Source organism: Neodiprion lecontei, chromosome 1, assembly GCF_021901455.1.
Source record: "Neodiprion lecontei isolate iyNeoLeco1 chromosome 1, iyNeoLeco1.1, whole genome shotgun sequence".
In the NCBI taxonomy this organism is placed as follows: Eukaryota; Metazoa; Arthropoda; class Insecta; order Hymenoptera; family Diprionidae; genus Neodiprion; species Neodiprion lecontei.
In genome coordinates, this window is record NC_060260.1 from 40949664 (window position 1) to 40966124 (window position 16461).

Sequence of the window (16461 nt, forward strand, 5' to 3'; positions counted from 1 at the left end):
CGCAAGCGTTGGCTAGTACTGCGGATTCTGTATTATATTTGAGGGGATGAAAGAGGAGCGCTCGGTGAGGTGTCTACCCTTATGCCGCTCGGAGGGTGTCGCGTTCGTTTTTACGCCTTCTCAGATTTAACGCGCAGATGCCGAGAGAAAGTCCGCAACGCTGGTATAGCGGAGCTTTGGTTACTATCATTCTGCCATTTCTCTCGCGCAATTAACCCCCCTGAGGCATGAAATTCTACGAAACGACGAACGAAATTCTGGATTCTTCTTTGATTTATATTTTTATTCTATATTCTTCGTCGTAACGGAGGAATGGCAAGGGTACCTGAGTACGCGCCGTACTCCCTTGTGTACTCGCTGACTAACGTAAGTAAAAAACATTGGCAAAAAAAAATTATAACGATATTGAATTGGTCCAACTTGTTTCTTTTCGAAACAAAGCATAAAGATGGAATGTGAGCGTAAAAAGTATTTAGGTTCTTATCTTGTTTGTTTTTTACATTCCGAAATTATCGGTAAGTACTTTAACTTACGTGTATTACGGAAAATATAATTCATTATAGACATTCGGGGATCGCGGGATACTTGTGCGTATCGGAACTACTTAGTTAACTACAAGGGTGAAAAGGAGCGGCAGGCATGGATGGCAATAATGTCGAGGCGAAGCGCGTGGAAACGCTGGGAGAAACCCCCACCGAATGATATTTAATACCAGATCCAATAATTACCAGAGACGAGACTTTGGGATTACATAAGTTTACTTGGGTTGCATGTTTATTTATTCGACGAATTCTCAGTCTCCGGTATATTGCAGTTGCAGTTTATTAGGTGTGATCTCTCCGATAAAAGTTATCATAATTTGTGTGTGATATCGTTCAATTTTTTCATGATGTGATCAGAAAAACACAAGTCTAATTATGAGAAAAGAAACAATTCTGGATTGTGGCGTTAAGAACATTGAACAGGAAAAAATACATTGTGTCGATTCAATTGGCCGCAAAAAAATGTACCGATCAATTAAAAACGAAATAACAAAGGATCGAAGAAAATGATTGACGCACTATTGCAGAGTAAGATATCGCAGAAAACCGCAACCATGGGGGAACCGAGCATCGAAAGGTGCATAAAATGCCAGAAGCGCTCCGAGATGAGTTTCACTTAAAACACATGACTCTGTAATTAAGGATCGCTCAGTTGAACGCGGATTTGAATTTCTCAAACAAGGCGTTACCTGTATATAGGACGAAAGCTGAGATAAACTCGCGGGAATGTAGCCGAGTTTTCGAAAGGTGCTGCAGGCTTCTGCTAACAAGCACTTATCCCCTAGGTCTCGAAACATGAGCCTCGTAACCCACGTCTTTTACCCCTCGTCACAATCAGCGTCGTGCAACGATTCCTCCTAGCTACTAACGCAACATAACGCGCAAATCCTGTCTGTCAAGCCGTTTGCCTACAGTGTAAGATTTCTAAATTCACGCAGTACTAAAATTAAAGACACCGAAGACGCCGTACGATAGAAAGTAATGGAAAAAGTAATTGTCAATGTGAGGTTTTGGCATACTTACGAACACAAGCATGATGAAAAATGCGGCAAGATAAGACGTCCTAGCCATCCACATGCTTACGAAACGATAGTGTTCCCCAGTCACGACGTTTCTGTAATTGTGAATTGAAACGTAAGGTTACACTCGGGAAAAGTCCTCGTGATATAACATGAGCTCGAATTTCATAGACTACGGTTTGAAACAGTTCAAAAAGTAATCTCAAAGTAGTTTCTTTCTGTACAAACGAAAAGTTTAAGGTCTGCAATTCGTATATCTAATTGTAATGAATACAGTAGCTTTTTCAGATTATTTACTAACGACTAAAGGTGTTGTTTCAAGGTAAATATATTTTTCTTCTAATTCGTAGGCTCTGAATTGTTGGCACGTGAATGTTCCTTTCAATTACTATCTCCGTGTGGCGTATCATCATCTCGAGGAGACTGAAATTGAAAGTCGCGCCCGCCACTAAGGAGTTGCACCTAATCGAAACTAATTACCGCCAAAGCCAAGTATCAGCTGCGGATAAGTTTATCAAAACTATCGGCAAAGAGGTGGAATTCAGTCAATCGATATTAAATGACCGGTTCTTCATATAAAGTTTTTTGAATTGTCGATAAGAAGATTGACAGCAAGAACAAACAACGTTGTAATTTCAATTGAATGAACACCGAAGGCGATAAGCGAAAACAAGTCAAATGATCTACAGAGTTCTAAACGGAACTCAAATTCTTGTAAAGTATTTCACTGTATCAAGAGATTCGTCGGTAAAAACGCGCGCCTTGGCGATTCCATAAACAGCGCTCTGCATTATCAGCGAAAGATGAGGAACAGAAGTTTGAAGTTATTTAAATTTGCAAATAATTCGTACCCTCCCATTTTCTGGAATTTAAAAGGTAAATGAAAAACCTTTGACACGTAGTATCAGTGAAACAATATTTGCACCTTCATACCTAAATATACTGAAACGTACCTCAAATAACCCTTGTTATCTTCGTGTTCAGCGAGAGTCTTTATACTGGCCATCAGCAAGTCATCGTATCCTAAGAATTCATCAAGAATAAGGCGGGAAAAGGCGTCCCCAAAACATTTCTCGTTCGAAGGATCGAGGGTGACTATTTTCACCGGAATGTTAAGCCTCTGTCGTGCAGCTGGCGATAATCTCAGGAATCCATATTCCAGCGAGTATTCGACAATGTATTCGTCTTCTGGAAAAACTGAGATCGAATTAATGATCAAATAGGATTAAGCGTTGAAAGCGCGTTCAATTTTTCTAATTCAATTTTCACGCCATTTAAAAATATTTCATTTCTTCTGATATACATTGTAACAACGCGCCATGCACCTGCATTACTGTCCGTTGTCTCCACTTTTTTTCATTCGTGGGATTAACGAAACAGATCGATCGTCGAAAGCTGAAGGCAATAATAAATATCGAGGTAGCTAAGGTAAGTGTCCCAGTTATCGACCCTATCCCAATTATTGACCTTTTTTTCTTGTATCTGTTTGATCCTTCATTCTAAAATGACGAAAAATTAAATTTCTATTGTCTGACCCTCTACCGATTGGTTTTAGACATCGATAAATTTACAATTTGTGGCGTAACTTTATACCTTTGGAATTGAGTCTAAACGTGTCAATAACTGATACACATACCTTATACGTCAGTGGGAACAAAGTTTCCACCGACCCTAGAGGAGCAATATGCCGAAAACGTGAACTGCGATTCTAAGGCCGATACGTGAAAAGAGACTCCCCGGAACAAATCGGTGCCGGTTTCACGAGTTCCGTGATCCCCCGGCTGGACTCGCAGCAGCATTGCTCAACTTTTACGTCCTTCCGAGAGACTAACGCCATCCCACAGCCATGGTAACAGATAGGATGAAACTACTGATCGCCACGAAATCCTGCCAGGACATCTGTGCCGCGCCGCAGGAATCATTGACGCCCTTGCTTCTTCAACCCCACGAATCATGGTTGGGGATTCACAAAGTCTGTGAACTATTGTTCCGCAACCGTTTGTGCCGTACGTGTATTTATTTATGCCTTAGCTTTTTGCTATCTTTGCGTTACCGAAAAGAGTTGTGAACAAGTTTTCAATTCCTCACGGCTACCCGAGAGTTTGTCAATTATTGTGTTCCACGAATATTCAACCTCACGATTCCATGTAACTGAGCAACAGGTCGCGACCATCAAATCCGTCCAATGCCATTCCTCAGTTGTTACAGAGTTTATTCTCAGCAAACTTTCTTAACCTTATTGGGCTCCCGTTTGACCTTCCATCATTTCTGGACTTTGAAGGCTGGTTGCCGAATCCCGTGTGTGCGTGTGACTTAGCATATGTGTTTGTCGACCACGGCGTGCCAACGTATTTAACTGTTTAACCTTGTTTTCGCTTAAAAATTTTCCAACTGTTTTAATCTCTTCCGTGCTGTGTGAGATTTCTACCTTTCGTTTCGTATGTCTGACGCGTTATCATCGTTCTGTCTTCGCGCGATTTTGGGTTTCCAGCCTATGCCATGTAAGTGAATTCACTTTATTTTATTACATTTCCATGATTATTCTACTCAGATTTCCCAGCTCTATTTTTATGGGAAATTGCTACCGAAATTGGGTGAAGAATTATCACAGAATCGATTTCAGTGACAGAAAATGATGAATCCAAAATTCGGTACCACTATTTGTTGTTCTCGGTATACTAGAAATTACTGCAAAAAGAAATCCTCTACGACAAAAATGTATACGTAGAAGATGTGTCGAAAACTTTCTTCGGATGCTTTGATTTTGATTGCAGAGAATCTTTTTATTTACGATTCACCGTACATGAATAGACTATTAATCGTAGTACCGAATATTTGATTCACCACACACTTTATAATAAGAAAGTGGAATATTCGGCGGTCATTCACACATGTCCAGTAGAATTTCCCCTTGAACAGCAAATATATCGTTTCTAGCTTCCGCGACAATTACCGCATACTTATTTTCACCTCCGGTAAGAGTTGTAACCGAAGTGATAGAAACAACTTATAGATATAATAGACTACCTTACCAACCTGCCTGGGGGTAGGTGGTAAGAATCTGTGCGAATTTCGTTCCGTTGTATAAAATTCATACCTTATCCGATTTATAATATAAGCGTACTCTGCTCCACGTCCCCCCCTGCCTGACACCGTATGTAGTTCCATTCTAGTTATTTTATATTGCATTTATAAAAATCTGAAACTAATGACTTTCGGTTTCGTAGGAAGAATATGCCAGGTGCACAACTAGCATGTCGGTATTATCGGTTCTTTCTTTTGCTGAGGTTTCCTGGCCGCAATGCTCGATAGCGCCGATGCAATGTATTATAACAAAAAAATTTATAAGATGCAGGTTTGTAACGTTATCCTAACGAGTCAGTTTTTGACATACTCCCTACTTCGAGAATTCAGGGTCAAATTATGTAAAATATAAATTCGCGATGCAATTAAGCATAAGCATCCTCTTTTCATAAGTGCTACCTGTACAAATTAATTATGAAATTGGGAAACATCTCTGCCAGTATTGCGTTACGTTAACGTTACAAAATCCAACCTTGATAGATATACATATACATATCGTAACATGCAATGTGCCGAAGTTAACGCAATAATAAAAAATATCTTAAGTTACCTGCTCTGACTATCTTCTCCACTTCAGAAACCTGTCCTTTCAATGGCTGAATGATGTGATCACCATTCGTTTCATCGTTCGATTGATCTTCGGTAACATTTTCGTAAGAGTTCGTAGGCGGTATTGTCGTTTCGTCCACCACTTCGGAGCCTGTCTGAAAATTTAATTCCCTACTTCAACCAAGGGGACTTGAAAAATACATCTTTCCCAGGCTGCTCAATACAACAGAACCTTAAAATACGAACTTGATGTTTCTAAAGCTATCAAGCGTGTGACACGGTTAGTTAGGGAATGCCAGGAAACTTGAAAACATAATCAAATAAAATTGCTCTCCTATTCTACGTTTTCAATTCTGATCGCATTACCTCGAGCGGTTCCGCATTACTTGGACCATCCCACAGCTTCGTTGATAATGGCGGACTTATCGTCGCGTTCGTTGTACTTAAATTCGGGCTTTGCACATCGCCAGTAACAGACAGACTTCCAATTTCAACGTTGGCGTCTGTTTGCGTGAAATTCTTAGCAACGTTTTCGCTTTCCGCCTCAGCATTTCCCTGTGCGTCTTCCTCGACAGTCGAAGGTTCGATGTTCAAAAATGATCTGTTCAAATATTAGAGGAATCAGAATAAAAACCTTCGTGCGATTATTATTCATTTTGCATTTTTTTTTCGCTACTTCTCTTTGAATATATGCTGTGCAATTAAATAGTGAGATATATTCGAAATATATCGGAGAAGACCTACCCATCTCTAGCTAAAATTCCTAATACGCTAGCGAGGTCATCGACTTTTTCCTGCCTCAACTTCTCCTCCTTGGCGTAACTCTTTTCTATGGTATAATCTTCAGCGCCATTTCTGAGGATCTCAACTCTCAGAATACCATCTCGAGGCCAGTCGTCTCTTATGTGTTCCAAACAGTTGGTTGGTGCTCGGGAAAACACTATGTGGATGTATGCCAGCACGAAAAATGACGTTATTGCCTGAAACGATACAAATTAACAATTTTAAACTGCAATTCATTCGGAGGCAAGCACGGGGGATAGCGCCGGGATGTAACAAGTATCTAACAACGGAGGACTCCGTTTGATAACAGCAAGTATTCGGGGAAGCATTCGACTGAATTCGAAATATCTTCGCGATATCTTTTTGAAGATCGCGGGAAGTAATACAAACTTTAAATAAGGTTTCGTAAATTTGCAGTTACCACTTTACAACGTTTTATAATTACAACTCCGCTACTGCTTGAACAACTGCATTCGCATTCTTCCCCGCTAACCCGATATGAAGTAATTTAAAAAAAACTGCGCACGTCTAGAATTCCGTCACACGACATTATCCAAAGCAGAAATCCGGCGAGTACTGGTTCTAATTTCCGTTATGTTCGCCGCTATTTGCCCAATTTCTCCGAGATCTCGCGACCCTTTGCTGAACTAACGCGTGCTTTGAATTACTCGTAAATACTTTCTCTGTTCTAAGAAATTCTACTTGAACGATGCCCTTATAGACATCTTTGAATAAACCCTTGACCGCCATCACTGCTGCGTATAGATCAATCCAATAAGTATAACCGCGCTCTGCACCTGCTCTTGGTAGATATGTGTAAATCGACGGAGTGGAAGAATGCAAACATTAAAATGTGCGTTCAAACTCTTGGCTGTGGGTTTTTTCATTTTAGTACACGCAAATTCGGACATCTTCTACGGAATATTCTCTAAAAATAATAATAATAATAACAATGTCTCAGAAACTGGCATGGAGATATTTCCACATTACAAGACGGAAGGCAAGTTTCGGAAGTTGAAGAAAAATTTCGAAACATGTAAATTATATAAAGAAATAGAATGGTTAATGTCGTACTAATATAATGAGAGTTACCTTGAGCAATACGATAAATTCAATAAATCGTCGAATAGGTCTGGGGAAGGCTCTGGCGTAGGCAAGGGCGGCCTTGATGAAGAGGGCATGAAATAGCCTGTCCCGAACATTGAATAGTGGATTTTGATTATTGTTGTTCCTCGCCCTGTTCATATTGTTATTATTCAAGGGCCCAATGGCCGCTGCAAGTCCGTGATTATTATCCGCCCCGACTATGCCGTTGACGGTATTAACTGGTGGAACAGGTGGCAGGGGCGGTGGTGTCGGTGCCGTCGAAGCTATCGACGAGGGTGATGATGACGATGATGATGTCGAAGGAGTAACAGTTACCCGGCTCTCAGGGTTGTCCGGTACTTCCGGTGGCGGTGCTGCGTCGATTTCTGACATTTTGCAATATTAAACGATTCGGTAATTATTACCCTCTTATCTTATCGTTTCTTTTATCTCTATTATTATCGATATTCTTATTATTCTTTCGTTGCGTAAAATAATTGTCAGTGTGTCGTCGTCGTCGTCGTCTCGGACCCCGTCTTTTGTCGCGTTTTTTAAATTATTTTCAAAGCCGACAACCAATCATCGTATAGGACCGGGTTGACTTGTTTCCCGCACGCTTTTTCGTCCGGTATAACATTTCCGACGATCCGGGGTAGGGAGCGTAGCTCCGGACACCGCCGGCGAGATGCTCCTGAAACAATGTTTGGGAAAGAAATGTTTCCCTAAAGTAAATCATATATTCACCTTATCGTTTAACAATTATGGCCATTGTTAATCGTCGGTAGGTACATCACAACTCCTCGGATTGCCAATGGATTAATATTCAATTCTTCAATGTGGTATTTTAATGAAACAAATATTTAAAAAATGTAATAAAAAAACCATTCGTCACATCGCGGCGATCACGTGGCAATGACAGCGCAGTATTAAATACGGATACAAAACGCACGCACACGCGTACACATAACTGCAGTGCTAACACTTTCCCGAGAGAACGTGTTATCGTATTTCGATATAATTTTCAAAGTATTTGTAAAAGAAAACAGGCAATAAAAGAACTGACTGATCGTGATGGGAAACCGAAGAGAAAAAAAATAAGCGCGGAGAAAGAGCGAGAAGGTGTATAGAGTCGAGGATGAAGCATCTAGACGACACCGCGGCAATGCATTCCAGTATCGAACGAACGGTATGTAATATGAAATATTTAGAAACGCGGAAGAGCAACAGACTGGTGCAGCTGGTGCTGCTGGTGTCCTACGAAAACCATAGGACAGCCCCGCCGCCGCTGATACACTGAATAGCTAAGTGAAGACCAACGTACGTTTCTTAGTTACGTAATTATCGCAACGGAATAATCGTCATCCATCGACCACGGGTGACTCTGCTATTTTCAATACCGCTAATCATGCAGCTATCGAACTGTCAACCACGGATCCGTGCGGCCTGGACTACGGAGCGAACCAGTCACACGGACGGACCTGCCTGCAGCATGCGGCGAGTCTTCCCAGCTTTTCGTACAACGAAGACAATTCGAGTCGTTTGCCAAGACGGAGGAAGTGCGCGAACAAGTTCTCGGTTGTGAGACAAGAACGGGGGAAAATTACAAATACAAATATTTACGTGCAATAATGGTGTGTTCCGATAAGCGTGCGACGAGAAGTGATGCCTATGAATCTACCTGTCCACCTACCTATCTACCTACCTCCACACACGTCACATACACGAGAAAACTGAGTCAAGTCAGGCTACGTACCTCCGCGCACCTTTCAGCCCTATGCCAGCCAGGTATTTTCGCTCGACGAGGTCCGCCGCACCCTCGACGAACTCGCTGTTTCGACCCTTCGATGTCGTCGGTTTTTATTACCCGCTATGCCGACGTTTGTACAAATTTTTGTTACAAATTTCTAGGTTCGTCAAAATCCTCGCCTTATCGTCATATGTTTTGACACACGACGCAGACGGTTCTCAGCAGCCTTGCCAACCGCCTTTCATCGCACGATAAAAAGTCCCCGTGGTTTTGGTGCTTCTTTTTAGAATTTTACTTTCTCTCTGACAAGTCGTCGACGCGACGTACTTCTATCGAAGCGGACTTTGCCGTTGGCTAATCGTGATTACGGTTGTCGATTCATGGGTTCTTCTCATCCACCAATTGAAATTTATCACTAATACCGGTGGCTGACCAGCCTGCTGTGGTCTGCGACGAAACAGTTTCGTTAATTCCCACCGAGGACGCTACCTATTCCTTGAGTCTGAGGTGGTTGCCTGTGACAAGGCGGACTTACGCGCTGATTATGATTTCAAGGTGCCTCGATATAGTATCGAACATGTGGAATAGAATTTGACATTGGCCCACTTCGTATTCATGCAGACCCATCAGTGGAAAAAGTTGAATAAAATTCTTTTCTACGCCGTTCTTACGAGTTGATATCGTGGGCAGTCTAATGATGGGTTGAAGAAAAGCGGTGTATAAATCTAGACCATTTGTAACAAGAGTATTCCTTGATGTTTCATATTTTTGATCCCAGCTTACATTAAACTGTAGTCTAATTGAATTACCACTCTTTTGAATGACGCTCAAGAAATTTTAGCCTGTCTAAATTCTCTGGTTCTACACGATTGACCGAACTGGGTAGGAGACAAAGTGTACAAGAAAAAATGATGAGCACATAGTACAGAAATGAAAATAAAACGTGATATTTATTCCAATCGTCTTTTTTTTTTTTCCTTTTTTAACAAGTATGGATTCAATTACAAAGAGAATATTTTGCTATCAATAGTGTACAATACCTGTATGTCCATAGTGTTGCATTTACCCCTGGCAATCATTCAGCAAAACATCCCGTTATTCGCATTATTAGGGGGGACATTTCTATTAAAAGGTATAATAAGACGTAAGCATGTCATAATTCGACGTCAGACAGCAGAGAATATTGTCTCCGTCTTTAATTGATCTATTCAGTTTCAAGTTTCTTTTTTCCCTTGCGTATTGATTTCAGTTTCATCGTCTTGTAGAATATCAAAAACAGAACCAAACCGTGTGTGAGACGGCGGAACGCGACGATGTCTACAATCAATCAGCACCGTGAGCACAATGGTCACCCATTAACTCATTCAAAATCGAAAATTTTGTTAATTTGTTGCATCGTTTTCTACCAATGTGTTAGAATTTGATTTTTCTATAGCTTGAACAATAACAAAGACTCCAAACTTCGCTTCGTGTGAAACTAGAGTGTCCGTGCTTACCATTGTCGAGTGGAAGGTGATGACGATAAAATCATAGCTCGACTAGGGTGAGGAGGCTTACGTGGACTGTATCAGGCAGATAATTTCTTCTTTGAGATATTCGGTGGGTCCCTTGGTATCTAAAATCTCCGTATCCCAGCTGAAATTCAGTATTGATGCGGGGACCAGTCTGTTGTCAACCAAGGTCTTTTCATAGTCTTCATTCCCGAGACGATGACCCGTCGGCGTTGTTAAAACGAACGGTATCTCGTCACTGATCAAATTCTCTCTGACAAATTCTACGACGTTCTCGACCCTTTCGTAAACCGCGAAGGTGCCTTGAAGCATTACCCCGTCCGGGAAACGCACCCGTATCAAGGCGTAACGGTATTTCTTCATTTCTCGCAATTCCTCTTTTTCCCGCATCGCCTTCGTACGGAGAATTTGACTCTTTGCTACCGCTTCAGACCTGTGCTATGAAATAAATTTTTGCCAATACGTGTCAACTGCTATATTTTCAAGCCAAAATAAGAAAAATAGTGGCGCACCTGAGCTGATGCTCCTTCTTAATCTCCTCCGGCGATATGGTGAAGAAAATTGGAGGTAATTCGTTTCTTTTCGCTGCCTGACTGGGCAGTAAGACTTGTAAGTTTCTGTCCAACTCAATTCGAACGGGCTCTGCCGTCCTCAGAGCATCAACCAGTATACCGACTTGCTCGATCGAAGATTTTTCCGGATTCCAAACCAGGAAGTCCTCTTCCTGTTCCTGATGCGCTAGTTTGACCATCTCAAACCCAGCGGCTTTAAACAGCTGCAAGGCACCCTCGACGGGCTTCACTTTGTCCTACACATTGAACAGGTATCGCTTAAATTCACGAAGAAATCATTCGATTCGGGTATCTTACATTGTTATTCCAACCCTTCTACACACCTGAAATACCCGATTGGACATTCGTATTTTCCAGTATTTCTCCTCCCCCGGATTATTGATGATATTTTCAAGGTACTTGCACATGGTTTCGACACACTGTTCAACCTTTTCTTTCCCGGCATTACAACTATGAATGATGAGGCAGGCGGTGAGTCCGGGCTCCTCGTAATTGAGCTGCTCGTAAAGGAACTGTCGAATCTTGCTCTTCCACTCGTCCCTGGTTAATATTTCGTCAGAAATAATCGGACAGCGAAAATAAACCCCGCGTACAGCGAGCAGCGGGTTTGCCTCGACCTCCTGTGGGATTTTCTGCTCCTTTGGCAGCGCGATTTCCTTTGCCTCATTACTCGCCGCTTTTCTCTCCGCCTCCAGTTCTCGTTTGACTTGTGCCTGGATAGCCGCGTACGATCTGCGAATAAGCAACAAGTGAGCAAAATTTTGGTAAACTGTTCATCCATCGTGATTAATGATCATGTAGGTATACTAGGAACGAAATCGAAATCCCTGGCCGAACTTACGTGTTGAACTTTGTCGGGTCTGGCCTCTTCGACTCGAGCCTCGCCAGGGCAGCTTGTCCTGCAATTTTAGCTTCTGTGGTTGGTTCCGCCCGCGTCACTGGCTTCACTGTTTCGTTAGAGTTCGATTTTGATGAACTCGTCGATTCGGTTAATCTGCAAACACGGAAAAGAAGAATATAATCTTAGTTTTCTTTGTAGTTGTGCAGTTCAAAAACTTCAAAACGCTTAAATGCCTGTCGAATAGAAAAAAAAAAAAAAAATTTCGGAGTGACTGACAGCTCTCTGACTAATTTTTGCAACAGTGAATACGTATCACACGTTTAATACTAACTTGTACCCCTTTCCAGCCATCTTAAATTTGGCATCGGATTTCTTTTTCTGGAAAAATGCTTTGATCTTGTCCGCCATGTTAGTTGTTTTCGGTTGGCACTCGATAAAGAGTTAGCTGGTGAATGATTTTCTAAACCCGCGGGGAATGCTCCTTGGGTAACTTCAATCGGGAGACGCTCTTCTTCAGTTCCTCAACGGCAGCAGAAGTCGCTGAAAGTTACAAATTTTCATTAACACACTCCAACTACCAATAAGGTGAAAAGTAATCTATGAGTACACATACCATATAGTCAGCTGTGTATTAATACATGCGATAAGAAAAAGCAGTGTACGAATTTAAAATGGGTCAAATATACACCTGGCTCTGCGAGGATGGCGTCAAGAGTTTTCGGAATCTCTAGACACATGGCTACACAGTCTTAACTGCATCATTTCTGTGGGTGTATAATTACATACTATACTTGTCGTTAGTCGAGAACTTTATGCCACCCGTGAAACAGAAGCAGATAATATGATCTACAGGAAAATACACCAAATTTGGAAATGTTTTGCATACTTGGATCTGGTACTATGTCTAATTTGAATTGCTACAATTTTTATGACTCTTTACAAAAGTTGTCTTCACGAATACTGAACGTATTTAAATTATATGAAATATTTCTTCATAAAAACTTTTCTGTTTCAGTAGAGACCGTGATGATACAATGAGTTTGGGGACATTGTAAGCTACCGCTGGCCGTTACGTTTAACCTACTGTTTTCAAATATGTCCAAGCATGACAGATATACGCCTATATTACCGTTGACCGCTGCTTTAGAATCCATAAGTCCTACTACGCGCATGTACATACATTGTATAGGCCCTCTACTGATTCAATTACTGCCGCAATTGATTACTCTTTAAATACCTAAAATATCCTTTCCTCTATTTTTACTCACGTTGAATTTCCAGTCGTTTACAAGATGTGTCGCATTCATTAAAACAGATGGATGATCATTTTCATTATTATGAACATTGTTATCTTTACAAAATTATCATTTCAAGTGGGGAACGAAAGTTAGACGAGAAAAGAAATCGATTTTTTCACACAGATATGTTAAGAATTTCAAGGTCGTTATAATATATACAGTGCAATGTACACCCAAGAGTACGACTATAACGGAAAGTTTTCCGCGAAGCTCAACCCCGTACGTCGTCCAAACAATCGATGAATTCTGCAGTCATTAATTAGGATGAATGCTTCAAGATTACTGCTTTCCATTTTATCGTGCACCATTATCAGTGCATCGTCTGTATAATTGTGACGCACAGAAGACAAGGAAGCTCAAGATAAGAATGTGCAAAAGTACGAAACAAACATTCTATTCAAACCGTTTTTCATGTGAAAATATTCAGATCAAGACTTATACAGGACAGTAATTAGTGTATTATATTCCTATAACTAGTTTACAACATAAATAATACTATATTCTCACAACTTCAAATAATGGAGAAAATGCATGCACAGAACTTTCCCTGCCACATGTATATTACCTACACCAGTGCAGTGAATGACTGTTAACTCGTCATACGTGTCCTGCACTATCGCTATCAATTTTGTGGTATTCTATGAAACCAAATTTAGTATGAAAAATAACATTTGTCGAGTGAGTAGGTTTTCAGAGATAATATGTTTGTGAGGTAGACAATGTTAGGTACAATCGTTTCGCTTCCTCGTCTTGAAGTAAAACCTGAATAAGTAGTTGTAATCCACACGTATGATCAAATAACGCTATGCACGTTGTATTGTTATACATTATAGCAACAACAAATACGTACATATGTAGAGGTGAAGGTCACATCTTGCATACAGTGCAAGCGTCTGGTAGCATTGCGTAAATGCAGTGCATAAATGTAATTCGTAAGATGATCCCGAAATGAAACGACCGAAACGATTCTGGTCTTGTTAGGAGGGTATACTTATCTTACCTTCCGTGACAATTACAATTTGCATTTGATTGACGTGCTTTATAACTAAAGTATTCGAAAACGATTTTATTCCAGATATTTTTTTCACTCTGCCAAGTTCTTCGGTGAAAAGAAAATTGATTTAGTGTGCCTACTCGAAAGGATAAAATTGAACGGCAATATGAACACGCTGAAGTTCGCAAATTTCAGCATAAATACGTTGCAGCGTGACCGAGCTTGTTTTTAAATTAAAAAATGGAATGCCCTCTATATACAACACAAATCCAGACTAATGACACTGGATGATTGATCACGGCGCACATTAATTAAAATGTGAAACTAAGTGTAAAAGCATCGGCGACCGTTACCTGCGAGGTTACTTAAGACACAACAGATATACCTGAACGCAGGTGCAGGGAACCAGTCTGACCAGACTACTGCAATTCGTAATGCGTGGATCAACGAGGTTGAAGTTAGCAACGTTATCGTGACGAAACGTTGGGGAAAAAATGCCTATTTTCGTAACTTTACAACACTGATTATAAAAAAACTGAGATTTCGAAAAATGAATGTTTTGTTTTATTACCGTTTAATGAATTTCCGAAACTTCCAAAATCGTGAAATAACGGTTTTCCCTCGGCATGAATCGTCACGATAACGTTGCTAACTTCAATATGATATAGATGATAGTTACGTTTAGTTGATCCCTGGTGTGACGCAATGCCACGAGTCTGCCAGTACGCAAGTATGCATATACGCGTGAGAAGAGAAAAGGTGAAAAGAAAACGTGACCAAATCTGTCAAATCTGTTTTTCCTGGCTGACCTGGTTTCATGAACCGATCGGATATCCGATCGCCGTAAACGTGCCAAGCAACGTATATGAGGGCGACGTTGCTGACGAGGATTAAGGCGAAGAGTTTGAAGAGCTGGAGCTGAAACTCGTCGAAGGCGAGCCAGGCGGAAAACTCTTGGAAAAATTCAAGTAGCGTCTGGTGTTGTTGGCCGTATGCGTCGTTTTCGTTACTCGCCGATGTGCCCGTCGAGTTTGAGGTTAGCAAGCCGAGTGTCGCGAGTACGAAGCTGGCCAAGTCGCAGGCGATTGTATTGATTTCGTCCAAGAGTGAACCGCTCCCAGGAGCCGAGTCCTCGCATAAGCTGATCATCACACGCGTCACCTGATCATCCCCTTTCGTTCTCCTTTTTCTATTTTCAATTTTACTCTCCTTTTACTCCTCCTCAAACCCTCCGAGTTTCCTTGACACACCGACGATTTTTATAATCCCGACCGTACGGAACGGGAATTCGGCCGCACGTGACTTTCAATTCGTTCACGCCTATCCACGGTGGACTCTTTACCATGACTGAACACTTACCGACAACACGAGCGGCGTCCTATCCCCCCTCCCCCAGAAAACTCTCCGACACCACTGACATCTAACAGCTCTCGATCTAACGATGCTGTCTTCGTTCAGCGAAGTTCCCGGTTCCGTTACGACCAGTCGGTAACCGACGGATCGTCATCCGACAGTTTTTTATTTACCTCGAACAGGATGAATACCTCGGATTGGATTTGACAATTGGAAGTCAGGTTGACCACGGCAGTGCCGATGATGACAGCAAAACGTTACGAAATCATTTGCCCCCAGATAGCGGGTTCGAGTTATTGGTTACCCGTTTGAAGTTTAATTCAAATAAATCGGACGATATTGGAACGACTTTTCTCCCCATTTTTACTGATACTATACTAAAACTGATGTAAAAGAAGAAATATTACAAATGGCTGAATAACTATTGGAGTACCTTGATATATTTCGAATTCCGAAGACCTCGGATTAAAAGGAAATTGAACAGAATCGCGACTAATCGATTAGACTAATCTATATTGCGGTTTTTTTAAATGAATATTTGGGTTGATACAATGATTTCGAATTGATCTGAAAAAAAATTGAAAATTACAGTTATTCGGAACTTTTAGCGTCAGAAAGGGAGAAAGAAATGAAGGTTTAAACCCATGGTTGAGCCTCGCGTTGTAATATAAGATGACACATCTCACCAAATTTTAATTAGAACACACGGCGCAGCGTAAGAGGAGTAATGGGATAGGAGAATAACTTGTATAGAAATTTTCTTACGAAATAATGCATTTTATACAGTTTGCATTACGATATAAGTATATCGATTATAGGTATTAACGTATAAACTTGAATTAAGATTAATAAATATCATGAACTACGGTACAAACGGTGATGTATTAACATTGGATTAAAATCACACGTGATAATACTACGAATATGATTACGATTAATAATACGTTTTGTTTCCTATAATACTCCTCGAAACGAGCCGATCACACTCTTCGTAATTAGCTGCCAATTGCATTTAGTGCGTGATTCAGCGTTCATTCGGCCATCGCGTAACGCCTACTAATCTTGCAAGAAGATTTCTGAGG

The 16461-nt window shown here is 41.0% G+C and overlaps 2 protein-coding genes and 1 long non-coding RNA gene across 11 annotated transcripts in view; 1 reads left to right on the plus strand and 2 right to left on the minus strand.

Moving 5' to 3' along the window:
* The window catches only part of LOC107224056 (membralin), a 78986-nt gene extending 69768 nt beyond the window's left edge, over window positions 1-9218 (minus strand). For 2 of the 6 annotated variants that reach the window (XM_015663971.2, XM_015663970.2), the window contains exons 1-6: window positions 7070-7600; window positions 5939-6174; window positions 5561-5795; window positions 5196-5349; window positions 2515-2758; window positions 1566-1656 (exon numbers count right to left, since the gene is read on the minus strand). In XM_015663971.2, coding sequence (XP_015519457.1) covers window positions 1566-1656; window positions 2515-2758; window positions 5196-5349; window positions 5561-5795; window positions 5939-6174; window positions 7070-7456 — 1347 coding nt within the window. In that variant the 5' untranslated portion in view covers window positions 7457-7600. Of the gene's footprint in view, window positions 1-1565; window positions 1657-2514; window positions 2759-5195; window positions 5350-5560; window positions 5796-5938; window positions 6175-7069; window positions 7755-7807; window positions 8100-8384; window positions 8503-8683 lie in introns of those variants that run through there. The other 4 variants (XM_046746740.1, XM_046746741.1, XM_015663968.2 and 1 more) reach the window with 4 other exon arrangements.
* Window positions 8588-12940, plus strand: LOC124296641. 2 transcript variants are annotated; one of them, XR_006906419.1, is made up of 2 exons: window positions 8588-8694; window positions 12753-12940. It is a non-coding gene; the product is annotated as an uncharacterized LOC124296641 (long non-coding RNA). The 2 variants fall into 2 exon arrangements; XR_006906418.1 differs by having other exon boundaries at window positions 8592-8694; window positions 12750-12940.
* LOC107224059 (UBX domain-containing protein 6) lies at window positions 9742-14844 on the minus strand. Of its 3 annotated transcripts, none has more exons than XR_001525663.2 (6): window positions 12066-12274; window positions 11735-11887; window positions 11217-11625; window positions 10834-11129; window positions 10307-10754; window positions 9742-9932 (listed from the first exon to the last, which is right to left on the minus strand). XR_001525663.2 is itself a non-coding variant. In XM_015663973.2 (6 exons), exons 2-6 carry the CDS (start codon window positions 12140-12142, stop codon window positions 10364-10366), a joined length of 1326 nt encoding a protein of 441 aa, XP_015519459.1. In that variant the 5' UTR covers window positions 12143-12274; window positions 14706-14844; the 3' UTR covers window positions 9742-10363. The 3 variants fall into 3 exon arrangements, 2 of the variants coding, with proteins under 2 accessions (XP_015519459.1, XP_046602699.1); XM_015663973.2 differs by adding an exon at window positions 14706-14844 and having other exon boundaries at window positions 9742-10754; XM_046746743.1 differs by adding an exon at window positions 13003-14330 and having other exon boundaries at window positions 9742-10754.
* Window positions 14845-16461: the final 1617 nt, after the last annotated feature.

What these genes read in the sequence shown, in the direction of transcription:
- LOC107224059 (XM_015663973.2), bottom strand. Translation starts at nt 12,142, where the DNA reads ATGGCGGACAAGATCAAAGCATTTTTCCAGAAAAAGAAATCCGATGCC. An exon ending in ATGGCTGGAAAGGGGTACAA is followed by an intron (nt 11,888 to 12,065) that starts GTTAGTATTAAA and finishes CCGTGTTTGCAG; the next exon opens with ATTAACCGAATCGACGAGTT. An exon ending in TGTCCAATCGGGTATTTCAG is followed by an intron (nt 11,130 to 11,216) that starts GTGTGTAGAAGG and finishes TTCAATGTGTAG; the next exon opens with GACAAAGTGAAGCCCGTCGA.